Here is a 23,836-nt window from a genome sequence, read left to right on the forward strand (position 1 = left end):
AAACTGAGGCACCATGAAGCAACCCCACTACAACAGGAGCCAAACATGCCTAGCTGTTTTGCTGCCTCACTCACTCTGCAGGGTGAGCCCCGCCTTATCTCTTGCCACAGTGAATGACCGCAGATACTGACCTATGTTGGTAAGCTGGCCCTTTGCACTCAAGGACATGGAGAGAGCAGGGGGAGATGGCAGCTCTGCCTGGTCGTCGGATTCTGGAAGCCCACCGGCAGTGTGGGAGTGCCGCCTCTCCTTGGTCTCCTCCTGGGACTGAAGCTGGTACCTGAAGAAGTAGCAAAGAGACACAGTCAGAGCTGCTACAAAGTGACATCAGCGGCTTGGCTGTGTGAGGGATAGCTAAGCTAGGCTATGGGTAGGAGGGGACTTTGGAAGAGGAACAAGGAAAAGGAAGATCGGTTGGAGGCAACCCAGGATTGTACCCTGAGAGCTCCTGAAGGGAACAGGATGGATGGAGGTTTTAGAAATTCCTCCGAACTCAGAGCAGGGCTCTATGGTGCCACATGGAGGCAGGTGACACATGTCCCCATGTATCCAAGTCAGTGGTATCTGACAGTGGAGGATCCACACTCCCTGTCCCTTGCCTATGTGCATGGTCTCAGAAGTCCCCTGTGAGGGGATGAACTGCACCGAGGCAGTTCATAGGGCTGTGGTAAGATTGGACAACTGTGGTGGTTTGAATGTAGTAAGTGGCCCCCAGAGGCTCACAGGGAGTGGCACTATTAGGAGTGGCCTTATTGGAGTGGGTGTGATGTTGGAGGAAGTGTGTTACTAGGGGTGGGCTTTGAGGTCCCAGATGCTCCAGCTAGGCCCACTGTGGCTCACTTGGTTTCTGAGGCCTGCTGAACTCTCTGCTCCTCCTCCAGCACCATGTCTGCCTGCATGTCGACATGTTTTCTGCCTTGATGATAATGCACTAAACCTCTGAACTGTAAGCCAGCCCCAGTTAAATGTTTTCTTCTATAAGAGTTGCTGAGGTCACAGTGTCTCTTCACAGCAATAAAAGCCTGTATGCAAATACTTGTTCCCTGACACCAAAGAGAGTCACTTGCTATAACAGCTAACACAGTTGATGGTGAGTTCGCAGTGGGCTTGGGTGGCATTTTTTAGGACCGCATACAAATGACTGTTTAAAAAGGCCACTAAATTCATGCATGGGACCATGGGTTAGGTTGGGTTGGGATTTTATTTTATTTATTTTTGGAACCTACCACAATTGCCACTGCCTCCCATATTCTGGGATTAAAGCTGTGTCCCACCCAGCTGGAATTGTTTTAAACAGGGCAGGAGTCTCAGATATATATATATATATATATATATATATATATATATATATATATTAGGGAAAACAAAACAAAACCCCACACATTTGAGGGTTACCTGAGCCCTTTCTTGGGGAGGGTATTTCGATCCCGCTGATTGCTGTGGAGAGAAAGAGGAAGGCAGGTGAGCCCATTTTGGAGTTTGGGGGGCATAAGTTTGAAGGGTCTATCCTCTGAGGACAGGACAGCAAACTATGAAAGTCTGTATGAACAAATAATAAGGCAGTCACAATCAAATTCTTGATTCAGAACTTGGGAAGTATTTGAAATGGTACATGCTTTCTTTCCTCCTGTTAGGCGTTAAGGTGTAGTTAGCTGTTTAAAATGTCCAACTGTGGAAGGTGAGAACCAGGGTATGATGTAACAGAACGAATTTTGCTCTTAAAAGCAAAAGTCAGAAGATGAACAAAACTAATTATGAGACTTCGGAGATGTCGTTCTAACTTTCTGCAAAGCTTTCCTGGTGTACAAGATGAGACCAAAAGTAAGACACCAAAAGTACGTTTCTCAGGGAGTTACAAAGGAATTAAATTATTGAAAATGTGGAAAAAAAAAAACAAACAAAAAAAAAAATCAAGCCTCGCAATGAAGGGAACTGCTAATGGCCACGTGAGTCTGAGGCAGGCTCAGCTCCGGCTCTACCACATACCTGTCCAATTGTCCAGCCCTGGGGCTTCCACTCCAGGGCAGCTCTTCTGTGTCTTCCTCTGATGGGGCAGTAGGTGGGGTAGGGATGGGGGTGCTGCTGGGGAAGGCACTGGGCAGGCTCATTGGCATCTGGAGGGACTCCATGCTCCTGTGCAGGCCTGAGAGTTTGGGGTACATGCGGGTCTCCTTTGGGACACTGAAACCACTCATTAGCTCCAGGCCCTGGGAGAAGCTGGCTGAGTTAATATTGAGGATGGGTGCTGGGCTGGGAGTGAAGCAAGAAGGGAGAGGGCCCCCAGTTGATGAGCTTGGAGCATGCAGATCTGGGACCTTGGAAGCATGGGTGTCGCTGGAAGATGGTAGATCCAAACTGTTGGAGTTGACTTTGTCTAGATTGGCTAGCGAGGGTGGCTTGACAAAGCTTTTAGCTGTGGCCCTGAGAGGAGTGAAGATGAAATACAATATTTAGAATAACAAATTACAGGGCAACAGGCAATCTTTTTCTAGTTCCCTTCTTTTCTGGCTGCCTATGCAGCTAAAGGATTATGCTGATGCTGCTGATAAACCAACTGGAAGGAGATTCAACCCCTGACTTATAGCATCTTCAGTCGTAAGGGAGACAACACGTGCATTTGGGGAATGTGCAGCTAAACATAGCAAAATCACATGCACGGGTACTGAAGACACACGGAACAGTAGAAACAAGGTGAGTTTTCAAACAGAGAGAAGAAATGGTACGGAAGAGGGAGGAAGGATCCGTACAAAGGTCTAGAGACGCAATGGATAGGCCATGCCACATCTAGTTTAAGGCTGGAGACACAGGAGAGGAAGTCATTGCCCAGTGTGGGTACCTGAGAGGGGTTGGTGGCAGCTCTGCCAACTTGGTGGCTGGAGGGTGGCTTGCTTGGTTCTTGGGAGTGCTTTCTGGGGAGCCTATACTCTTCAAGGAGATGTTGTCTGAGTCCAGGGCCACAGCCTTGGCTTTGGCCTTCTCCTTTTCCCGATCTGTCTGATTGACTGGGGCTGGAGTGCTCCGACCACTGGCGACCTTGCCGGAAGGTTCCTTCAGTCTGGAGGGGGTAAGGCCACCCTGCTTGGTGCTGAGGAGGCTGGGGTCAATGCTGCTGCTAACAGGCCGAGGTCCACCACGCCCAGTCACACTCATAGAACTGGACTTGGCTGGCCTGGGTAGGCTGCGATACTGGATGTTGGACCGTGCTCCAGGGGCGAGAAATCCGGGCTCTACACTGTTGGACACGTCTAAACTCGTCTTGCGCCCGTTCACTGGCTTCACAGGGATCCCTGAGGACTTCTGGATCTTGCTGAGGGTGGCTGAGCTACCGGTCTGCATGACAGTGGCTGTGCCGGTAGCAGGGGGAGGCTTCTTATAACCAAAGGATCCTGAAGTAGAGGGCCGAGCAATGCCCGAGGGGGGCTTCTTTGCATCACTCAGGCGGTCCCGGCCAGCATCAGAAGAGGAGCGTTGTAGCCCGGTGTTCTTCACTGCGAGTTTACCCTTGTCTGTAGCTTTGCCTTCGGGTTTGCCTGAAAGAGGGCAGGAAAGAGAGGACGGTTGCTATCATGATATCCTAAAAACACTTTTTCTTCTCTCTAGGGGAAAAGGAACAATTGTCTATATATTATAAAGATCTAGAGGCCTAAATATGGGCAAACAGGTATTGGATAAAAGTGGATACAGCTTCTTGCTAGAGGGCCTATGGGAGGAAGTAGGCTTTTCATTTCGTTTGTTTTTATTGTTTTCTGTAGGGCAGTTTATTTTGGTTAAAATGGCAGAGGCGACGACAAAAATGATCAAGAAGGAAGTGTGTTTAATAACTAACTGGTTAAGGAGGGACAAGGAGGGGACACAATGAATCAGACAAGGCAATGTGTAAGACACCAGAGAGAAATGTCCATTAAAACTCTAAGAGACCCACAGGGCAAGCCTGCAAACAATGTGCTTCTGTTCTGTTCTGTTGCTGCTGTGGCTTTGACGGTTTAGGTTTTTGCGGCACGGATTCTCTGTGTAGCCCTGAATGTCCTTAAACTCGCTCTGCAGACCAAGATGGCCTCGAACTCCTCCTGCCTCTGCCTCTCGAGCACTGGTGTTAAAAAAAAAACGTGTGCCACCAAGCTGGCTGTGCTCCCTCCTGTGTAGCCACAGAACACAGTACTTCAGGAGGACCTCCTTGAGATGCTAAGAAGTACGCCTCGGGGAAGGAAAGAAAGAAGCTAGTGGGAGCCATTTGAAGAGAGGTCAAACCTATCCCTGGATACACTGTCTGCCTCCTGTTCAGTCTATCAGCTGTGTGGTTGCAGCTCAGTCAGCTGATCCCCGAGTCATTTTCCACATCTGTAAAATAGTAACATCCGTCTTTCCTAACTCACCGGACTATCCTAGAGGCCAGAAAGGACACTGTACTAAGCACTAATGCAAACCTTTCCTATCATGCTACAGGTTTGTGTTTATTAAGGAAAATCATCCAAGAAAGGTCTTCCCCCTTGTCCCTCCTGTATCCTGCCTCACCTGCGACTTTGAGGGCACTCTGGGCGGTGTGAGTGATGGGAGAGGTGACAGCCACTGGAGGGGTCTTGCCCTTTTTCAAGGACCCCGGGTGTCCCAGGCTGATGGGCTTTTTCAGTTCTCCGCCCTTGGATGCGTCATCGCAGCTCTCTGGTCGCTCTCTCCGCCACTTTGAAGTCCCAGGTTCCATCTTCAGGCTACCACTGTCGTACTCCAGTTTTTTAGGGGTCTTCTCCTCTGACTCACTGAACCAGTTGAGCCCACTCTCCGCCAGGGAGCGCTTCTCCGAGTCTGTGCGTAACTAGTGAGGAGAGAGAAAGGCAGAGTAAGCCGCTTTGGGGGGGTTAGGGTGGGGTGGGGCGGGGGTGGACACGAGAGCTAAAGGGCCTTGATTATCCCATTATGTTAAATCAACTAGAGTTCAGGAGTGGAGGGAAGATACTTTATCTAATCTCTAGGATACTTTTCTTTCTCTAATCTATCATTCTAGATAGGTGGGGTGGGAAAATAGTGTCTCAAAGACAACATTTATATCTCTACAGGTCCCTCCAGGTTGATACAGTGTTTCACCTTGACCTTGGGGTCTAGAGGTTTGCAAAGTCACTTACCACTATAGTGGAGCTCCTGCGGGAGGCAGTGGGAGTGGTTGGGAGGGAGTTGAGTGAGGAGCTGGCATTGAACTCTTCTGAGCTGAGGTTGTCTGAGGCATCGCTGAGCCCACTGCTAATGGAGCTGCTTTCATCCCAGCTGCAGGACAAGAGGGAGAACGGTGAGCAGTTAACACTGAAGCCAGTGCTCAAAACAGCGTCTTATACGCGTGATAAATGGGTTTACACTATTCTTCCAAAAGAAAGTCTGGGGTTAGTCCTGGGTTGGCTAATAATTCAAAGTGTGACTTAAATGTTCTTGTAATTTGATCTTCTTTTGTAAAAGGAAGAAGCAAAATGCTTCTAATGCTAAATGCAAGAGACAGTGTTAGATTCTTTAGCAGGAAGCTATGTTACAAAGACGAGGAGAGGCTGTTGAGAGGGCACCGTGGGTAAATCGTGTTCTCTGTAAGCCTGACAACCAGAATTCAATCCTCAGAACCGGCCTATAGGTGAGAGGAGAGAGCCGACTCCATAAAGCTGCCTTCTGACCTGCACATGTGCAGTGTGGCGTGAAGACACCTAACACACAACAGCAATAAACAACAACAAGAAGGGATAAGGCAGTTTTAGATCCATCTAAAAACCAATTATATAAAGCCAATTCCAATGTAAACAGCCCTCAACATACAATCTTATGTTTCTGTTCACTTTTAGATATATTTTCCAGGCATCCCTGTACTAAAAGTTTTCTAGTTTCTCAAGACAGGACCTCTCTGTGTAGCCCTGGCTATCCTGGAAACTCACTCCGCAGACCAGGCTGGCCTCAAACTCAGAGATACACCGGCCTCTGCTTTTAATCCCAAGTGCTGGCCTCTAAGACTTTCTATACCTAGTAACAGAGGTCAGGCAAAGACTTCTCTGGTTTTATCGTTGTTTGTTTGTGCACGCTGGAGGTTGAACCCAGCAGGGATTTCTGCATTCAAGGTAAGTTCTCTACTGCTGACTTCGCTCTCCAACTCACATGTCTCTTTTCTAGAACTTTCAGACTTGGTCCATCTCTTTGTCCCCTGGAATTGGGTTCTGCTCCAAAGCATGCTGCTTTTCTGGTAGAAGGGCCATATTCCTGCTGAGTAACAGCCAGCGCATGGCTAATTTTAAAAATATATATCAGGTGGAAGATACTGAAGAGAGATAACACCTATTCTTAAACAGTATCTGGAGCCCTGGGTCTATGTACAAAATGAACTTAATTAGACCTTGATATCTTCGTAGCTTGGTCCTTGTACCCTTCCTTAGTTCAATTTTTAAGTTAACAAGTTGTAGTGAGGACTTTAATTTTTTACAGCAAGTTTCTTCTAGATAGCTACACCAAACAGCAAGCTTTGCAGTCCACCATCTTCTTGATCTATCTTTGGATACTAGGCTGAGGCTTCTGTTAGACCATGCTCACTTAGTGTGCATGCGTGTTACCAAGGATGGAGCTCAAAGACTTACATAGACTAGGCATGTTATCTACCACTGAACTATAGCCCCAACTAAGTAACTTTGTTCCTTCATTCCTCTTTCTTTCTTTCTTTTTTTTTTTTTTTTTTTTTTTTTTTTTGAGACAGGGTTTCTCTGTATAGCCCTGGCTGTCCTGGAACTCACTTTGTAGACCAGGCTGGTCTCGAACTCAGAAATCTGCCTGCCTCTGCCTCCCGAGTGCTGGGATTAAAGGCATACAACCACCATGCCCCGCTCCTCTTTCTATTTTTTAAATTTTCAAAACATGGTGTTAAGTTGCCTTGGTTAGCTTTGAACTCACTCTATAGCCCAGACAGATAGATACGCACCTTCCTGCCTCAGTCTCTTTAGTAGCTGGGATTACAGGCCTGTGCTACAAGGCTCGGCAGTGATCACTGTTTTGGAAGCCCCAAGCTTGTCTCTTAGGACCTTTCTTCAAAGGTCTTCTGTTCCAAGCTCTTCCTAAAAGGACCTTTAGTTTTCACTTTGGCTGGAGGGTCTTGAACCGAACACAAGGGTTTCCTAAACTCCATAAGCTTGCTACATGTGAGTGTCTCTCTAAGTTTTATATCTGTTCAGAAAGGGCGTGTTTATCAGCTTCAGGCACGTCCAAAGCTGGAGACTGTGCGTGCGAATTTGCTGGTAATCGGGATAGGTTTCTCTTCTGATTTATTTTGAGTTTCAAATCATGGAAGGAAAATCAGACATACAAGTCATTTATGAGCCTGGCCTGGATTTCAGCTGGCTTCCCTCTAATTCATGTGCTGGGAATAAGAGAGTGGGTGGTTTAGCCATTTGGCTTGGTTGCTCTGTAGTGATTTAGCCAAATACATTGAGAAACAGCAGAGAAAACATGAGGATTAGGAAACTGCAAAGTTATTTCGATTTTACTACCATTAAAAACAGCCGAATACTGAATGACCCCTGTGTCGTATATTAAGTCTCCCTTTTATCCGGGGTTGAGACGCCACAAAGCACTTTTTTTTTTTTTCAGAAGAGGGTACTGAGGAAAGATCAATGCTGACTCAATGGTCCTATCAACTCTTACAGGCTCAGATAAGATCTCTGGCAGGCAAACAAAGGAACCGTTCACAGCGTGTTCTCTTAGGTCAGAGACAGAGGAAGCCTGCAGTACTGAATCTTTCATCTGAGATTAATTATTGGTAATCAAGAGCCCTCAGCAGGGACAGCTCTCTGTGGAAGAGCTCCGCATAAATGGAAGCCGACATGCAGCGGCTCAGGGATCCAGAAAGGACCTTCGTTTGCTGTGACAAGACCAGAGCCGGGTGGCAGCGGGGAGTTTTCTTTTTTTCTTTCATTTGCTTGCTTATTTTATGTGTATGGGTGCTTTGTCAGCATGCGTGTCTGTGCTACGCAGTATATGCACACATGATGCCCAAGGAATCCTGAAGAAGGTGTCAGATCCCGTGGGACTGGAGTTACAGACTGTGAGCTGCCATGGGGTGCTGGGGATTGAACCCAGGCTCCCTGGAAGAGCTGCCAGTGCTCTTAAACTCTGAGCCATCTCTCCAGCCTCCAAAGCTCTTTCCTACATCGAAACAAAACAGACAACTAAAATTACCAGAGAAGGCTATATAGAAGTTAAAATTTTCCCAGCAAATTTGCAGGTTGTGCAAGGGAAAATTCTGCTGTTGTCACCTAAGGCTTAAGTATCTCTATTGGGGATACTCAACTGGAGGAAGCATATTTCTTGTCTTAAAAAAAAATTTAGAGCCGGGTGTGATGGCGCACGCCTTTAATCCCAGCACTCGAGAGGCAGAGGTAGGCGGGTTTCTGAGTTCGAGGCCAGCCTGGTCTACAAAGTGAGTTCCAGGACAGCCAGGACTATACAGAGAAACCCTGTCTCAAAAAGCAAAAAAAAAAAAATTTAGAAAAGTAACATATGCTATGGTGAGGGGAAGATCCTAGAAGAAAAGAAATGAAAAAAGAAACATTGTTCCTTTCTTCTCTTTTCTCTTCTCTCTTTCAAGTTAACCTGGTAATAGTTTGTGTTTTCTTAGATTCTCGGCCCAATTCTGTCCTTTGGCTGTTTGCTCTCCGTCTGCCTGGGAGCTCACTCTGTAGGGATACACCTGCACACAACAGATGTCTGGCTACCTAAGCTAGACATTCTCATGGGGTTTGGCCGTCTTGTCTTCATGAAGCACCTCTTCCACGAGTTTCCACTGCCCTGCATTCTGCAGGCTGGATGGCCCTGGGAGGGAGGGTCTCCTGCCTCTGCCATGCATCTGCCTAAGGAGCGTTTGGATTACAGATAGGAGCCACCACTGCATTTGTTTCTTGGTCAGTTCTGGGTTCCAACTCTCATCTTCAGGCTTTTGTGGCGTTTTTAACTGTCTAAGCCATCTCACTGGCTCTTTTCTTTTTCTTCTTGAGATAGCCTCATGTTATCAAAACTGGCCTTTAACTCACGGTGTAGCTGAGGACAGCCTTAAATTCCTGATGGTCTTGCCTTCACCACCCAAAGTTTTGCTTTTGATAATTTTCTCTTCATTTTTCCGTTCTCTTCTAGAATGTCTTTTATAGAAATAATGGGTTTTTAGGATGATACTCCTGAGTTTCTTAAGCTTTTCTTTTGGTGGGGGCTTTTGAAACAGGGTTTCTCTTGAGTAACCCTGGCTGTCCTGGAACTAGCTCCATAGATCAAGCTGACCTTGAATTTACAGAGATCCACCTGCCTCTGCCTCCTGAGTGCTGGGATTAAAGGTGTGTTCCACCACTGCCCGGCGTCTTAAGTTTTTCTTAGTGCTACTTTTTAAACAGAAGCTTATCTTCTCTCAGACTTTTAATTTCTACTACAATATTTTAAACTTCTAAGTGTTCTTTTGAAAACAATCCATCTTTCTTTGATATCTTCTCTCAGCTCTCCCAGACTTTCTAAGACTTCTTGGAAGGGAGGGTTACACTCTTTCCTCGGATTCTTACGCCACGGTACTTTGTTCTATTGGCATTGGTTATCTCGAGTTAGCCTGGGCTACACCACTGTGTGGGTGACAGTGATAAGCTATGGCTGCTGGGATTCCTTTATATATTCTCATGTGTCTGATGATGTGTGACTGTTCCTGCGTCAGACAGGAACATTGTTGTTTGGAAACTCTGTGCACACAGGGTAGGACTTGCCACCCATGGCGTCAGGACAGGAGGTCTGACTGGACTGAGTCACTCAAGTACTTTTCTCTTGGGTTGGCCAGATTTTCTAGAGATGAATCTTCCAAACCCTGACCTGCAGGGTAAAAGTCTGGTGTTCTGCACACCGAGTTGAAGAAGGAGCTTCAACATTCGACAGGCAAAGCCTCACTGATTCTCTACCGGCTCTTGTTCAAATGCTGTGCTGACTTGTGTTAGAATCTAAAAGTCTATACTCCAGAACACCCTCACCCCATCTTTCTCTACCCAGAGATGGCCGGCCTTCTGATGCTGAAGGGAAAGGGCCTCTGGAGTAGAGGAGAGTCCACGTAGGTTTTGCATGTAGGCTAACTAGTCCTCCCTCCCTGCTGACACCATTACAGTGGCTAATCCTATCACCTCGCAGACTTTCAAGAATAAGAATACAACACCATGGGCTGGCGAGATGGCTCAGTGGTTAAGAGCACTGACTGCTCTTCCGAAGGTCCTGAGTTCAAATCCCAGCAACCACATGGTGGCCTCACAACCATCTGTAACAAAATCTGATGCCCTCTTCTGGAGTATCTGAGGACAGCTATAGTGTACTTACATATAATAATAAAAAAAAAAAAAAAAAAAAAATACAACGTCACTGCCAGGCCTCAGTGCTGGCTCCCGGTCTGGCTTCAGGGCTCACAGATCAGTCCCCACGTGCCATCTCATTCAGATGCATATTCTCTCCACTGTTAGCTCTTCCCTTCTTTACATGGGGTTTTTCCCATATTTATGTATTTGTGTATGTATGTGTGGGTGAGGGGAGCATATGTTACATGCCACAGATCATGTAGAAGTCAGAGGACATCTTGTGGGGTGGTTTTCCTTTTCCATGTGGGTTCCGGGGATTGAACTCAGGTTGTCAGGCTTGGCCGCAAGCTCCTTTATCTGCTGAGCCATCTAGCCAGCCCTAGATAGAGTCCACAGTGGCCTTTGACTTCGTGATGTTCTTTTAGCTTCCTGAGTGCTGGGGTTATGATAGGTGATAGGTATCTGTTTCCCTCCTCTGAACCACACTCTCCCCCCCACCCCCCACCCCCAACACCACCACCACGAGACAGGGTTTCTCTTTGCAAAATCTCTGGCTGGCCTGGAACTCACTCTGTAGATCAGGTTGGCAGGGATCTGCCTGCCTCTGCCCCCTCCCCCAACCCCCAGAATGTTGGGATCAAAGACATGCATCATTACAACCCAGTTTCTCTTATTCTTTATAGAAATGGTATTTTTTTGAGTTAAGAGAAAATTCTCATTTTCATTTTACTTTTGTGGTAGTTGTAATATATATATCAATTGATCAGCAACAAAATGTCCCAAATGTCTTTTAACAGAGTTTGCTTTTGGGGGTTGGGAGATGAGATACCCCAGTGGGCAGCTTTTGAGTCACTGAAGAAACAGCAGATTTAAGTTTTAGAATCTGATCAGAGGAGGCTAAAAGAACCATTTAGAAGATTTGTTATTGTTGTTGTTCAATTAAGAGCTATAGGAGAAAAGTGGCTGGATGGACAAGGTCCATCCTGAGACCTAAGACTGCTTACTGTTCAAGGACAGGAAATCTTCAGGGGCGTTTGAACAGTTTATCAGCACAGTATGACTCAGAGCAAGTACCACACAGAACACAGCAGCCATTCAAGAGGGCAGGGAGAAAGAAAGACAATGCACACCTGGCTCCCAAAGAATACAGAGGAACACAGAACTCCGACACCGGAGAGCAACCGCATCTGTTGTTTGGCGTGCAGAATCTCTGTGCTCACTCAAATGCTCTCTGCTGCCTCCTTTCTATTTTTCAGCCAAAAGAGAAACTTTCCACCTCTCTTCTTGGACAGTACCGAGCACTGTTCGGTCCTCCGACTTCCTCAAGCAGATCTCAGGTGGGGACAAGAGACCTGGGCGGCAACAGATCTCAGGTGGGGACAAGAGACCTGGGCAGCAACAGATCTCAGGGGACAAGAGACCTGGGCAGCAACAGATCTCAGGGGACAAGAGACCTGGGCGGCAACAAGCTAGACCTAAACCCACCAGGTCATAAAACAGCAGAGAGATTTTAATATTCCTTTACAATCTAATCTTTTCACAAGTCCAACCAAGCACCCCCACCAGGCAACTGAGGCAGACGAGAAGCCTCGAGGAGCTCCTACGGAACATCCCACGTCACTTTCATCTGCTCTCAGACTAGAAAAGGAAACGACTGTGAATAACCGCAAGGGTTAGGTCAGACACAGACAGGACAATGAAATATGCCGAGCTTGCCAGTGAGTGCAGACTCGGGTAAATCCTTTGCTCTGCAGGATACTTATGTTCCCGTTTGCTGTTCTCCTGCCTCCCCATCCTCCTTCCCATGAACACCTTCCTCTCTCTCTATTGCTTTATCAATACATCTTCAAATGATTCCTGTTTTACCCTGTCATCAAAACAAACAAAGACATTGGTGGCGCACGCCTTTAATCCCAGCACTCGGGAGGCAGAGGCAGGTGGATTTCTTAGTTCAAGGCCAGCCTGGTCTACAGAGTAAGTTCCAGGACAGCCAGGGCTACACAGAGAAACCCTGTCTCAAAAACCAACCAAACAAAAAACAACAACAACAAAAAATACTGACTTAATATGTACCCCCCCTGCCCCCCAATTCTATTTCCCTCTCCTTCCCCTAGACTCCTATTAGATGACCAATTATCTCACTAGATCACAGGGAACACAGTCGCTGCAGGGGAATCTGGTTCTGCTCTCACAGTGCAACGACTTGGGTACTAACAAAGATTCTGGAGTCCAGGCATTGACCCAGGGTTTTCCCATCAGTGGATACAAGCTCTGTCCGTCTCCCATGGACATCTGGCCTTTCTTCAAGGTTAAGACCAAATGCCATGTCTTCCACAGTTGTCCCACGATGCTGAAGAAGCCTCCCCCGCTTTCTCCTGCTGTGTCTCTCCTTGGAGAGAAGTTAGCACATCTCCTCAGTGAACTAAACTTCTCTGAGGGCTGGGACTGAATCTCGTCTATCTTGCTTATATGGTATCTTGAAATAGCAGGCACTTAGCTCACTTGTGGACTTGAATTCCTGGCTTATCCAAAAGTAGGAATGCAAAACCTCAAGGCAGGGTGGTGACTTTGGGACTGGTACAGACATGACTAGCATTTTGTTTCCAAATAATCCTTACTGGGGGGTGGTGATGCACAGGCCATAAATGTGTCTTAGATGTTCCAACCAACTGTTAAAATTCATTATCTTTTCAAGAACATAATTAACCTTTTCTAGGTCCTTAAGCATATTTATAAAGAGTACGTATTCCTCTCACTGGCTAGCTCTGATACCCTGGTCATCTGCGGGTCTGCTTCTATTGACTATTTTCCTCCCTCGTCATATGTTTCTGCTTTTTTTTTTTTTTTTTGAGTCTTGTGGTTTTGTTTTTTGCTTTCTGTTTTTAATTATATGGTGATATTAAATATCTAAAAAGGACCACAGTCGATTGGTGTAGAACAGGCACCATATACTTCATAGGACACTTGGGTCTGGGCTGTGTTGTAGATTTGCTCAGTCAGTTCACCAACGCAGGAGCAAGATGGTCCTTTCAGCAGGACTTCGCTCTGAGCACAAGAGACTCCAGAGTCGTCTCTCTGTGCCCAGCCACTGGGCACCAGCCACCAGCTTTCTGTCCTAGGGTGACATTCGCTCCTGGTGGGCCCTTCTATACACTCAGTGAAAGGCTCTGGTTCTTTGGAGTCTTTCTCTTCTCTCCTTTCCTGCTCTCAGAGTTCACTATACTGTGCTATGTATGCTCTGAGCTCCACGAAAGCCCTGTGCTAATGGCTGTGTGCTGGGTGTTTCTGAGCTTTCTGCCCTGCCTTCAGTCTTTAGTTCAAGGCAACAGTGAATGTAGGGAGAACCTTCCAAGAAACAATTAGGAATAGGTACCCATGACCTGTGATTAGGACGTCTGTAGCCCACCCATAGGTAACTCTTAATTTTGTATGAAATTCAGCTATTCTCTTCTCCTTATCCATGGATTTGTGTTCCTGTCTCCCACACGAGGGAGGCTAAGACTGGCGTGCACTCCTCTCTCCTAGGAACAGCTCACTTCCTCTGGAACTTAGTTCAATTAGAACACTTGGCCAGAAAAATGGCTCAGTGGGTAAAAGTGCTGCCTAGGGCTGGAGAGATGGCTCAGTGGTTAAGAGCAAGGGATGTTCTTCCAGAGGTCCTGAGTTCAATTCCCAGAACCCATGTAAAACACTGGGTGCAGTAGTGTCCATCTGTAATCTCAGCACACCTAAGGTAAGATGGAGTAAAACACAAGAGACTCAGGTGTGTGGACCAGAGCCTGGGGTAGTTTTCTTAGCAGAAACAACAAGAGACCCTGCTGGACCAAGGAGGAAGATGAGAACTAACTCCTTCCAAGTTGCCCTTTGACCTCTCCTCTACCTATGGGATGTGACGTGCTCCCACCCCACCCCCACCCTCAAGCTCCCCCATCTCTCTCATATATACACTCACACAAAATAAATAAGTTTTTAAAAAAAAAAAACTATCTATACTACACTGTTTACAATGCTTATCCAGTGTATCCCTGTTAGGTGAGAATGCCATATACTATGATACTAAATTCTCCCCCTGAGCGCCCTTAGAATAAATAAAGCCCTTCATCTAGGCTCTAATAATGGAAACTGATTACCCTTCTTGTTTTCTTGCCCACTTCCTCGAGCTGATACCCCAGCCTAAGGAACACTCTGGTGCGTCCCATCTCTGCTGCAGGATGAAAAGAAGGCCTGAGAGGGGGCCAGCTCCACTGAACACTGCACTGTTTGTGTCTGTGCAGGCACGTGGTGATCCACGGGGCAGGGGACTCTCCTCCCCTCTGGGAAAAACACCAGTGTTCACATGGCTCTTGGCTAGGATTGGCCACCCTTCCCAGACTTCTCTCACAGTGTCTGCCCCTTACATTTTGGGCTCATGAAACTAGAATGGCCAAGGAGGCCTTTGGGCAGCCAGAGGGCCAAGGGTGTGGCCTCACTAACTGAAGGGTGGACTGGCGTATGACTGCAGAGGAAAAAAATGATTGCTGCGGTGTCACAGTGAAGTTCTCAAAGGCCACCCTTGAATACTGAGCTGGTTCTTCTGTCCAGAATATATATGCCTGGAGGATCACTGACCAAGCTGCTCAAACTAGCGCTTAACCGGCGAGGATCATGAACACAGAAATCTCCCTTTCTTCTCTGATGGTAGAGAAATATCTAAGCTACAGTAAGTTGTTTTAAACAACCCTGGGCCCACTTCGCTTTCTTTTTTGGAATTATCCTCAGGAAGAGTTTTGGACTTGGACGTCTATGATAGAAGTATCCAGGAGAAACTTCCAGCATCCTGCTTTCCCAACTAGGACAGAGAAGCTGACATTGCCTTCTAAACTCTAAATAGGCTGAAGATAGCTGGGAGTCATTTGACCTCTAAATGCACCCAACTTCAGACAAGCAAATCACCCAACAATCCCAAAAAACCAGAACTAGAGTCAGAAGGCTTCTGAATCTCCATCCCTTTACCAACAAAGGAGCATTGTGTTCTATCAAGCATACACACATCAGATGGGATGGGTGGCTGTCGCCTGAGTTACAGTTAAATAGGCAACGGTGACAAAAGAATTTAGATCATCCTGAGCAGGTGGCAAATATCATGAGCCTGGCTCTAGATTGCCTAATAACTAGAAAGTCCATGGATCCACAAAGAAGCAGGACTTTTAAAAAAATATATATTTATTATGTATACAGTGTTCTGCTTGCATATATAACTGCAAGCTAGAAGTAGGCACCAGATCTTATTTTAGATGGCTGTGATCCACTATGAGGTTGCTGGGAATTGAACTCAGGACCTTTGGAAGAACAGCCAGTGTCCTTAACCTCTGAGCCATCGCCCAAGAAGCAGTACTTTCATAGTGCACATGTTTTGTAGATGGCTGTCATTGGATGGTTGTACTGTGTGTGAGGGTGGTGATTATCCCATGAGATCTGCCCCTAAGAGTCCAATTATTCTCAAAACTTTTAAGGGGCAACAGAAGCTTGCAAAGCCCTGTGTAGTCTGGGGTAAAATTAAATGCTTAGACTAAAAATTGACTTATCCTCCCAAGGAAGCTAACCTTCCTTCTAGCTAGAAATGAGGCTGTTCTCTGTGAGCATGTCTAGATTAAAGTAGCTTGTAGGCATGCCTGTGAGAAATTATCTAGATTAGTTTAATCAATGTGGACTACATAAATAAGAGCTGAGCATGAGTCTTCTACAAGTGTGCAGCTTTCTGACTGCAGCCAGGACCTGCCCAGTTACCTCACAGTTCTGCTGCTTAGCTTCCCCATCTTGATGGACTGCACCCTTGGACTGTGAGCCACAGGACCTTGAGCTAAAATAAACCCTCTCCCGTGTGCTGCTTTCGGCAGCTGTTTTGTCACAGCAACAAGACCATCGACTAGTACATAATCCTAGCGTTTAGCAAGCAAAGACAGGAGGACTGTGGTGAGCTCTATGTGGGCTGTAAGGGAAGTCCTGTCTCAAAAAATTAGAGATGGCTCAGTGGTTAAAAGCACTGGCTGGTCTTCCAAGGACCCAAGTTCAATTCCCAGCACCCACATGGCAGCTCACAACCACCTATAACTCCAGTTCTAGGGGATATGATGCCCTCTTCTGGCCTCTGTGTGCACTGCATACATGCAGGGATAACACTCATACACATGAAATAAACATACATAGAAATAAATCTGTAGACAATTAGGCGAATGAAAAAGATATCTCCATGAACCGACGGATGGAATAGGTCCACTCATAAGAAAACTTCTTGTAGGTAAAAATAATTCAACATTAAGTGTTTATGTTTCTGTCTGGACTTTACATTAGCACTCATTTACTTTAAAAGTCTAGCACTGTGTAATAAACTCTTGTTAGGAAGAGACAAAGTTATGAAATCTCAAGCAAATGACACAAAGAACTATTTGTCTCAGGCTAAGCCTAAGTCCATGCATCTGAACAAGAGAACATGTTTGGGACTCTTAATTCAACCAACCTAGGATTGCAAAGCGATCACACTATTCATTTGTCTTCTGTTCGTTCTTCAGGGAGGTGAGATTCCATGCTTTCTCTGGGGTGACTCAGAGTCACGGAGATATGGGTGGCTCCAGCAAACAGACTCCCTTGTTCACTGCCCCTCAGCTTCCCTCCCATTTTGGTTTATTTTGGCTCCAGGTTTAAGAGTGCACAATCCATCATGGATCCTGGGTCCTGTCCATGGTGATGGGAGTTGGCTGCACAGCTTGTTGAATTGTTTTAAATTTTCCTCTTTTTTAAAGCAGCGTGGTGATCTAGATCTGTGCTGACCCTGTTACCACAGAGTACCTGGAATGTGGCAAGCTCAAGCTGAGCTTGAGTAGGGTTTCAAAGACTTATTAGTAGGAAGAAAAAAAATGGGAAAAAATCTTTATTAATAATTTTATATAAATTCTATTTTAAAACAATATTTTTTATGTGTTCCATTTAAAAGAACATAGCTAACTTCTGCTTTACTTTTAAAAAACAGTTTTTTACTAGAAAGTTTAAAGTTACACACGGGGCTTGCATTTCATTTGTACTGGAAAGCTCTGTCCTACATAAAAAGCTGTAGGTCACTGCTCTAGGTGTCAGCTTAGAGGAACTGAAATTCATTAACAGCTGTAGCAGTCATGACCTGAGAAGGCTACAGTGTGCGGCTGAACTGCAACCGTCCTTCTCACTGACACCGAACGTGGAAGAACTGTTAGGGCACACGCTGGGTTTGTAGCCATGGTGTTCAAGGAATGTTTAGGAGGTAAAAAAGGTAAAAGTGTTTTCCAAAAAAGACAACAGGGCTGTTAAGTGTCAGCACCTGCTGGTTATCCCAGCGCTCTGACGGTTTAGGCAGGAGGATGGCAAGGCATGTTAGTGAGTGAGGCTCGGTCTAAAAGAAAAAGGGAGGCAGGCAGGGACAAGCTGGTGAGAGACATAGCGGTGGTGGAAGAATGAGAACAAAATTGGGCAACTGTGCGGTGCTTAGCTTTTTTTGAAAGTGTACCAAGACCATCTTTTGCTCTCCTTAAAGTCAGTTATCTCCCTTGCTTCTCACCCCGGTGTGGACTCGGACGACTCCCAGAGCGAGGGGGAGTAGAATGTCTGCTCCGTTACATGTCTGTGGTTTGGCAGGGCCTGTGGCAAGCCAGGAGAATCTGGCCAACAAGGCCAGACAATGGGAGGGAAGGATGGGTTCGGCCCCTGAGTAAGAGAAGGCAGCTGGAACAGAAGGGTGCCAGTACCAGGTTGTTTTAAACTGGGAGTCCAGTTTTTAACAAAGGTAAAGATGACCAGGAAGAAACTCTGAAGAACGGGTATACAAACTTAGAGGATTACACAGGAGAACTCGACTTCAAGATAGATTAGCAGAAAGTGCACACTACTCCAATCTAGGAAACTAATAGTGCTAGTAATTAAAAGCACTTTCTGATTTAATGACTTTCTCGCTGCTGAGACAAAATACTTTGACCAAAGCAATGTAAGGGAGAAAGGTTTATTTTGCTTCAGAGTTCCGGGAAGGGGTGGGACACGGTCCATCATGAGGGAACCGCCTAGCTGGCTGCATCCAGCCACACTGTATCCTTCTCATTCAGGAAGCAGAGAAAGAACAGAGTGGGGCCAGGCCATACTACCTCACCAACCATCTTTAGTGATCCCCTTCTTCCAGTGAGGCTCCCTCTTAAAAGGTTCTGCCACCCTCGCAAACAGCTCCACAGCTGGGATATTTCCCCTTCAAACCATAACACGTCCTGAAGTTCAGTCTGAGTAACAGAACTGTTTGATTAATCATCCCAGCTCCCAGATGCTGAGCCTTGATTCACAACAGTGAATTAGGGGTCCCTGAAGTCAGAATTAGGTCCTATTGATCGGTCATTAAATAAAGAAGCAAAGAAAGAAGTTACCGTAGCTAGAGAACCCACCACTTGAGGGTTATCTGTTGCCACAAATTCTGACCTAGACTCAACTTGGGAAAATCCAAAGGTTAGTTTTGCAGAATTGGGAAATATTTCTGAGAGCAAACCTAGCTGAAGGGAAAATCAAGACAAGTATCGCCCTCTCCCCCATATCCTCCTTCTCCCATCCCCCATGTCCTACCCTCCCTTGGTCATTCTTTTCAGCTCTGGAATCACAGGTTTCCATCACTACCCTTTTCTCGAGTCACTCAGCCATAATTTCTAAAAGTCTGCCAGGGTCCCCTAAGGCATTTAGAAAGGGAGTTAGTGTAAATAAACACAGAACTAGCACACCACCGGAGTACAACGCCACTCTGACGCATACCAGGGCACTTCTGCTGCTATTTTTGATGATGTAACAGAAAATCGAGAAAACATCTGCCTGCCTGGTCCCAACTCTCGTCAACTTCGTCAACTCTTACTCCGGTCCCCACATGCCCTCGCTCACCCTCTCTCCTAAACGTCTGATATGCATAACTGGTGGCTTAGGGTCACTAGAGATCCAGTCCTAGGTAGAATGGCACTTGAAACAAATAAGGCACAGTGTCCAGACAATGCTTTATGGTCAGTCTGTTAGGACAGTGACACTTACAGTCTGGAGAGCCAGGGGCTCTTATAGTTATCTACAGAATTCTGTGCCCAAGGTCAAGGTTCTGGTATCTGATGATACTTTCAAGATTCTAAGCATATGTGGGATCCAGAAAGTTTCCTTTAAATTTCTCATCTTCACTCCATAACACTGCCTTACTCATTGCATCTTTTAAATTTTATTTTGTTTTATTTATTTGGTATTTTTTTTCTTCTTCTTCTTTTTTTTTTTTTTTTTTTCAAGACAGGGTTTCTCTGTATAGCCCTGGCTGTCCTGGAACTCACTTTGTAAACCAGGCTGGCCTTGAACTCAGATATCCACCTACCTCTGCCTCCCGAGTGCTGGGATTAAAGGAGTGCGCCACCACGCCCGGCTATTTTGTTTTATTTGTGTGTGTGTTTAGAGTCAGGGATTCACTATGTACCCTTGGCTGGCCTCAAACTCACAGAGATCTGCCTCCTTGGTTTCTGCCTCCTGAGTGCTGGGATTAAAGATGTCTGCCATCACACTTTCTTCCTTCTAGACACCGACTGGTGTTTATGCCCCCCACTGCGACACACATCCCACCCCCCACCCCCGCTCAAGGAAAAACTTGAACATTCAGAGCCTTTTGCTTTGGTGCTGGTGATTGAAAACAGAGACCCGAACCTGCTAAGCACAGAGCTTCATCTCCAGCCAAATGTTGTTCCGGACTGAATTACGCCTTCGCCCCCCCCATTCATCTAGTGACTAGTATTTAGAGATGGGGATGAGGTCACAGGGTAGGGCTCTAATCCCATAGGGGCGATATCCTATTGAGGATGGAAAGCCCAGAGCCTTCTTTCAGTGTGTGGTCACAGTGGGGAGGCAGCAGTCTACAAGTCAGGAAGAGCAGCTCCACCAGAAACCAACTCCAATCGCACCCTGACCTGGAACTTCCAGAACTCTGAAAAAAGAAATATATGTTGTTTAAGCCTCTTGGCCTGTATTATCTTATCATGGCAGTCTACGCAGACTCCGGCAAGCATTAAGGATGGATATTACCAGTTTCATGGACACATTACTATCCCCATTGTCTTACGGTGGACAGGACTGCTTCTCCAATTCAGGCTACTTTTCAACCCAGAACTTTTTCTACCCCTGGCATTTATTTATTTATTGGAATAAGATGTTACTCTGTAGTCCAGGCTGGTCTGGAATTCACTATGTAGCTAAGCCTGACCTGGAACTGATAGGAGTCCTCCTGCATCAGGCTCCCAAATGCTGTGCCATCATGCTTAGCTACTTTTAGGGCTTTTTAAAAATAAAAGGCTTACATTCATTTGTTTGTTAGGTTTTGTGTGTGTGTGTATCTGTGTGATTGATCTTATCTATCTATCTATCTATCTATCTATCTGTAAGTCTATGTGTGTCTATGTGTGGATGGATGTGCGCATACCATGGTGTATGGAGAAGGTCAGAGGACAACTTCCAGGAGAGGGTTCTCTTTTGCCATGTCTGTACCAGGGATGGAACTAAAGTTCTCAGACTATATTCTGAGGAGCCCTTCTCACCATCTCCAGGGCCCAACACTAGATCTTTTTAATTTAGATTCTCTTTTTAAATTTCTTTTCTTTTATGATTTATTTATTTTATGTATATGAGGACACTACAGTGGTCCTCAGACACACCAGAAGAGGGCATCGGATCCCATTATAGATTGTGAGCCACCATGTGGTTGCTGGGAATTGAACTCAGGACCTTTGGAAGAACAGTCAGTGCTCTTAACCCCTGAGTCATCTCTCCAGCCCCCAACACTAGATCTTTAATCACGTCTCTACATCTGGAAAACAAAAACAAAAGACAAAACATTCTAAAGCAACTCCATCAGTTACAGATGGGTAGAAGCTGCAGTATGGGAAAGCCAAAGAGTCAGGTTGAAGTGGAAGGAATTATCTATCGTGGCTGCTTTGACTGCAAGGATATTGTCTCTCTGCGACAAAATCATGTTCTGTGAGTGCTCCCCGAAAGGCTCCATGCACTCATTCACCCGGGCAAACAGCGTGGATGGCGCTTTGTGGGACAAAATGGAGGTAATTGGATTAGAGGTATCGATATGTTTTATTGGGAGTTTCATGTGGCGGAGGGTAATTGTAGGGTAGCAGGGGACAGAGAAAGAAGCGAGGATATAAGGGGAGACATGAGAGACAGTTTCCGAGATGGAGGTTAAGGCATTGCCATGTCAGCTGGCAGGAGAGCACACAGCAGAAAGCTGAGCTGTTCAACGGGAGTCTCCTTAATTAGGACCAACTGTGGCTGAAGAATGCTGATTCCGCTGGCCTCGACTTGCCTCGGGTTTCAGAGATTTCCTTTTCGCCTGCCTCAAGCCTTTCCTGTTCTCCTTCTTTGACTTCTTTCAAAGGGGCAGGGGTGATGAAAAAAAAAAAAAAATCAAGGCATTTTCCTGTTCAGATGCTCCCAAGCCAGGAAATTGAAAGTCTTCAAGAGGCTGTGATGTAGCTGGAATTCCAGCTCCAAAACAAAACGGGGGAAACTCACAGGAATGCCATCAAGTTCACCCTTAAAGGAGCCTGCTGTGGAACATGGGACGTATGTTTCTATCTCCACTTGGCTTTGCTACGAACATTAAATTAGTGTTTGTCCTACCCTCAGTTTCCCCAAGTATGGACACATCATTTAACTCCTACTAACCAAAATGCTCAGAAAGTTAAACATCAAGAAAAGTGTAGGGTTTGGGGCAGGGCAAGGTCATACTATGTATGAAATTCACAGAGATCTGCCTGTCTCTCCCTCCAGAGTGCTAGGATTAAGGTAGATAGATGCACGCCATCAGGCCCTGACACAGACAATACTGCTTTGACTCTTTTTTTTTTTTCCCCGAGACAGGGTTTCTCTGTGTAGCCCTGGCTGTCCTGGAACTCACTTTGTAGACCAGGCTGGCCTCGAACTCAGAAATCCGCCTGCCTCTGCCTCCCTCCCAAGTGCTGGGATTAAAGGCTGGCCCTCTGCTTTAACTCTTGGTCAAGAAAACATCTTCATTCTAGAAGTTGGAAGCTGGGACGCCCCCTTTTTTTCTGATGAAGCCACTCTATGCTGTAGACATCTGGAAGGATGAACATATTTCATCTGGGTTCATAAGGTACTTCCTTCCTGCTGACCCTCCCCGCTCACGCTCCCTGACAGCCTTCCTCGGAAGTTCACCTCGAAATTCCAAGGTCTCTGGTAAGGTGGAAAGGAGTGGGTCACACAATGTTTGTATTTCCACATCTCTCACAAACCAACAAGAAGTAAGAGGAACGTGACAATCATTTGAAATGTACAGAAATCTCAGGGAAGGGCCTGGTTTCCTGTGAGGGCTGGAAAGTAGCTGTTTCCAGTTGGCCTCTGCAGGACATACGGTTTCTGTCCCACTGTCAGAAGCAGCAGGAAGGCAATCAAGAGGAACTTGGAGACAAATCGCTATGCTCCCATATAACTTTATTTATGGATATTAGAATGTGAATTTCAATTTTTTGTTATGGAGGGGTGACCGGGAAGGGAAATATCATTTGAAATGTAAATGAATAAAATGATTAAAAATTTTTTTCATATGTCATGAGTCTGCTTTTGATTTATTTCCAGTAATATATATATATAATCATTCTTTAGCTTGTGGGCCATATAAAACCAAGCAATAAGGCAGAGCTGGCCTGGCCCAGTGGACCTGAGACAGATCTGAAAAGACCCTGAAAGGGGTATAATGGCACACACCTGTAATCTCAGCGCTTGGGGGCAGCGTCAGGAAGATTTGTCAAGTGTGAGACCAGCCTGGGCTTCATAGCAAAACCTTGTTTCAAGAAACAATCCAAGAATCAAACAAAAAGCTCTGTAAACCAGACAAACCCTGACAGAAAAGCAATGACTTCTTAGCTTTCGACTTTTTACCAGTCTGGAGCCCTTCTGACCTAAGCTGTCCACAAGTCCCAACAAGACTGCCAAGAGTGTTACTAGTTCCATTTGACTCAGGGACCATGGGGTGGGGGAGGTGACAGGCAAGAAAAGAATCGAAGAGGCCTTAGTGTTGCCTGCACCTCACGGCCGGTCCTCCAGTCTAGAAGCAGGTGACAGCTTGAAGTGGGATGGAATTCAAGCCTACTTGTACCTCATGGAATGAATCATGTAAGATTGACAGGGACAAAAGCCCTTTTTAGTCAGAAACGCAAATCCTGCCACATAGACAGGTTGGAAGAAGTCATGTAGAGTGCCCATGTTCTGCACATGTTCTAGATACACGTATGGCATCAGATAAAAAAGTCCTGGATATTAAATGGCTGTCATTCATCATAGCCTGCCTCAGTTAGCTGAGTGAGTGGTAGGAGGAGCCAGCGGGACAGGATGTGGGCCCTCCATTCATACCCCTGGCTCAGGAATCCCTCACTAAGCGGCTCTGGCAGCCCCTTCCAAGAGTTTGAGGCCAGGCTACTGGTGTGAACTGCTGATCTGGCAATAAA

General features: G+C 46.1%; 1 protein-coding gene across 3 annotated transcripts in view; it reads right to left on the bottom strand.

The window, feature by feature from the left end:
• The window catches only part of Nav1 (neuron navigator 1), a 252,030-nt gene that overhangs the window by 32,454 nt on the left and 195,740 nt on the right, over nucleotides 1-23,836 (bottom strand). For all 3 annotated transcript variants that reach the window (XM_029481039.2, XM_029480839.2, XM_021170154.3), the window contains 6 exons: nucleotides 5,118-5,256; nucleotides 4,513-4,810; nucleotides 2,837-3,530; nucleotides 1,987-2,421; nucleotides 1,396-1,437; nucleotides 132-280 (listed from right to left, as the gene is read on the bottom strand). In XM_029481039.2, the coding sequence (XP_029336899.1) occupies nucleotides 132-280; nucleotides 1,396-1,437; nucleotides 1,987-2,421; nucleotides 2,837-3,530; nucleotides 4,513-4,810; nucleotides 5,118-5,256 (1,757 nt within the window). The remainder of the gene's footprint in view (nucleotides 1-131; nucleotides 281-1,395; nucleotides 1,438-1,986; nucleotides 2,422-2,836; nucleotides 3,531-4,512; nucleotides 4,811-5,117; nucleotides 5,257-23,836) is intronic.

This window comes from Mus caroli, unplaced genomic scaffold (genome assembly GCF_978045245.1).
Source record: "Mus caroli unplaced genomic scaffold, Mus_caroli_1 scaffold_1, whole genome shotgun sequence".
NCBI lineage: Eukaryota > Metazoa > Chordata > Mammalia > Rodentia > Muridae > Mus > Mus caroli.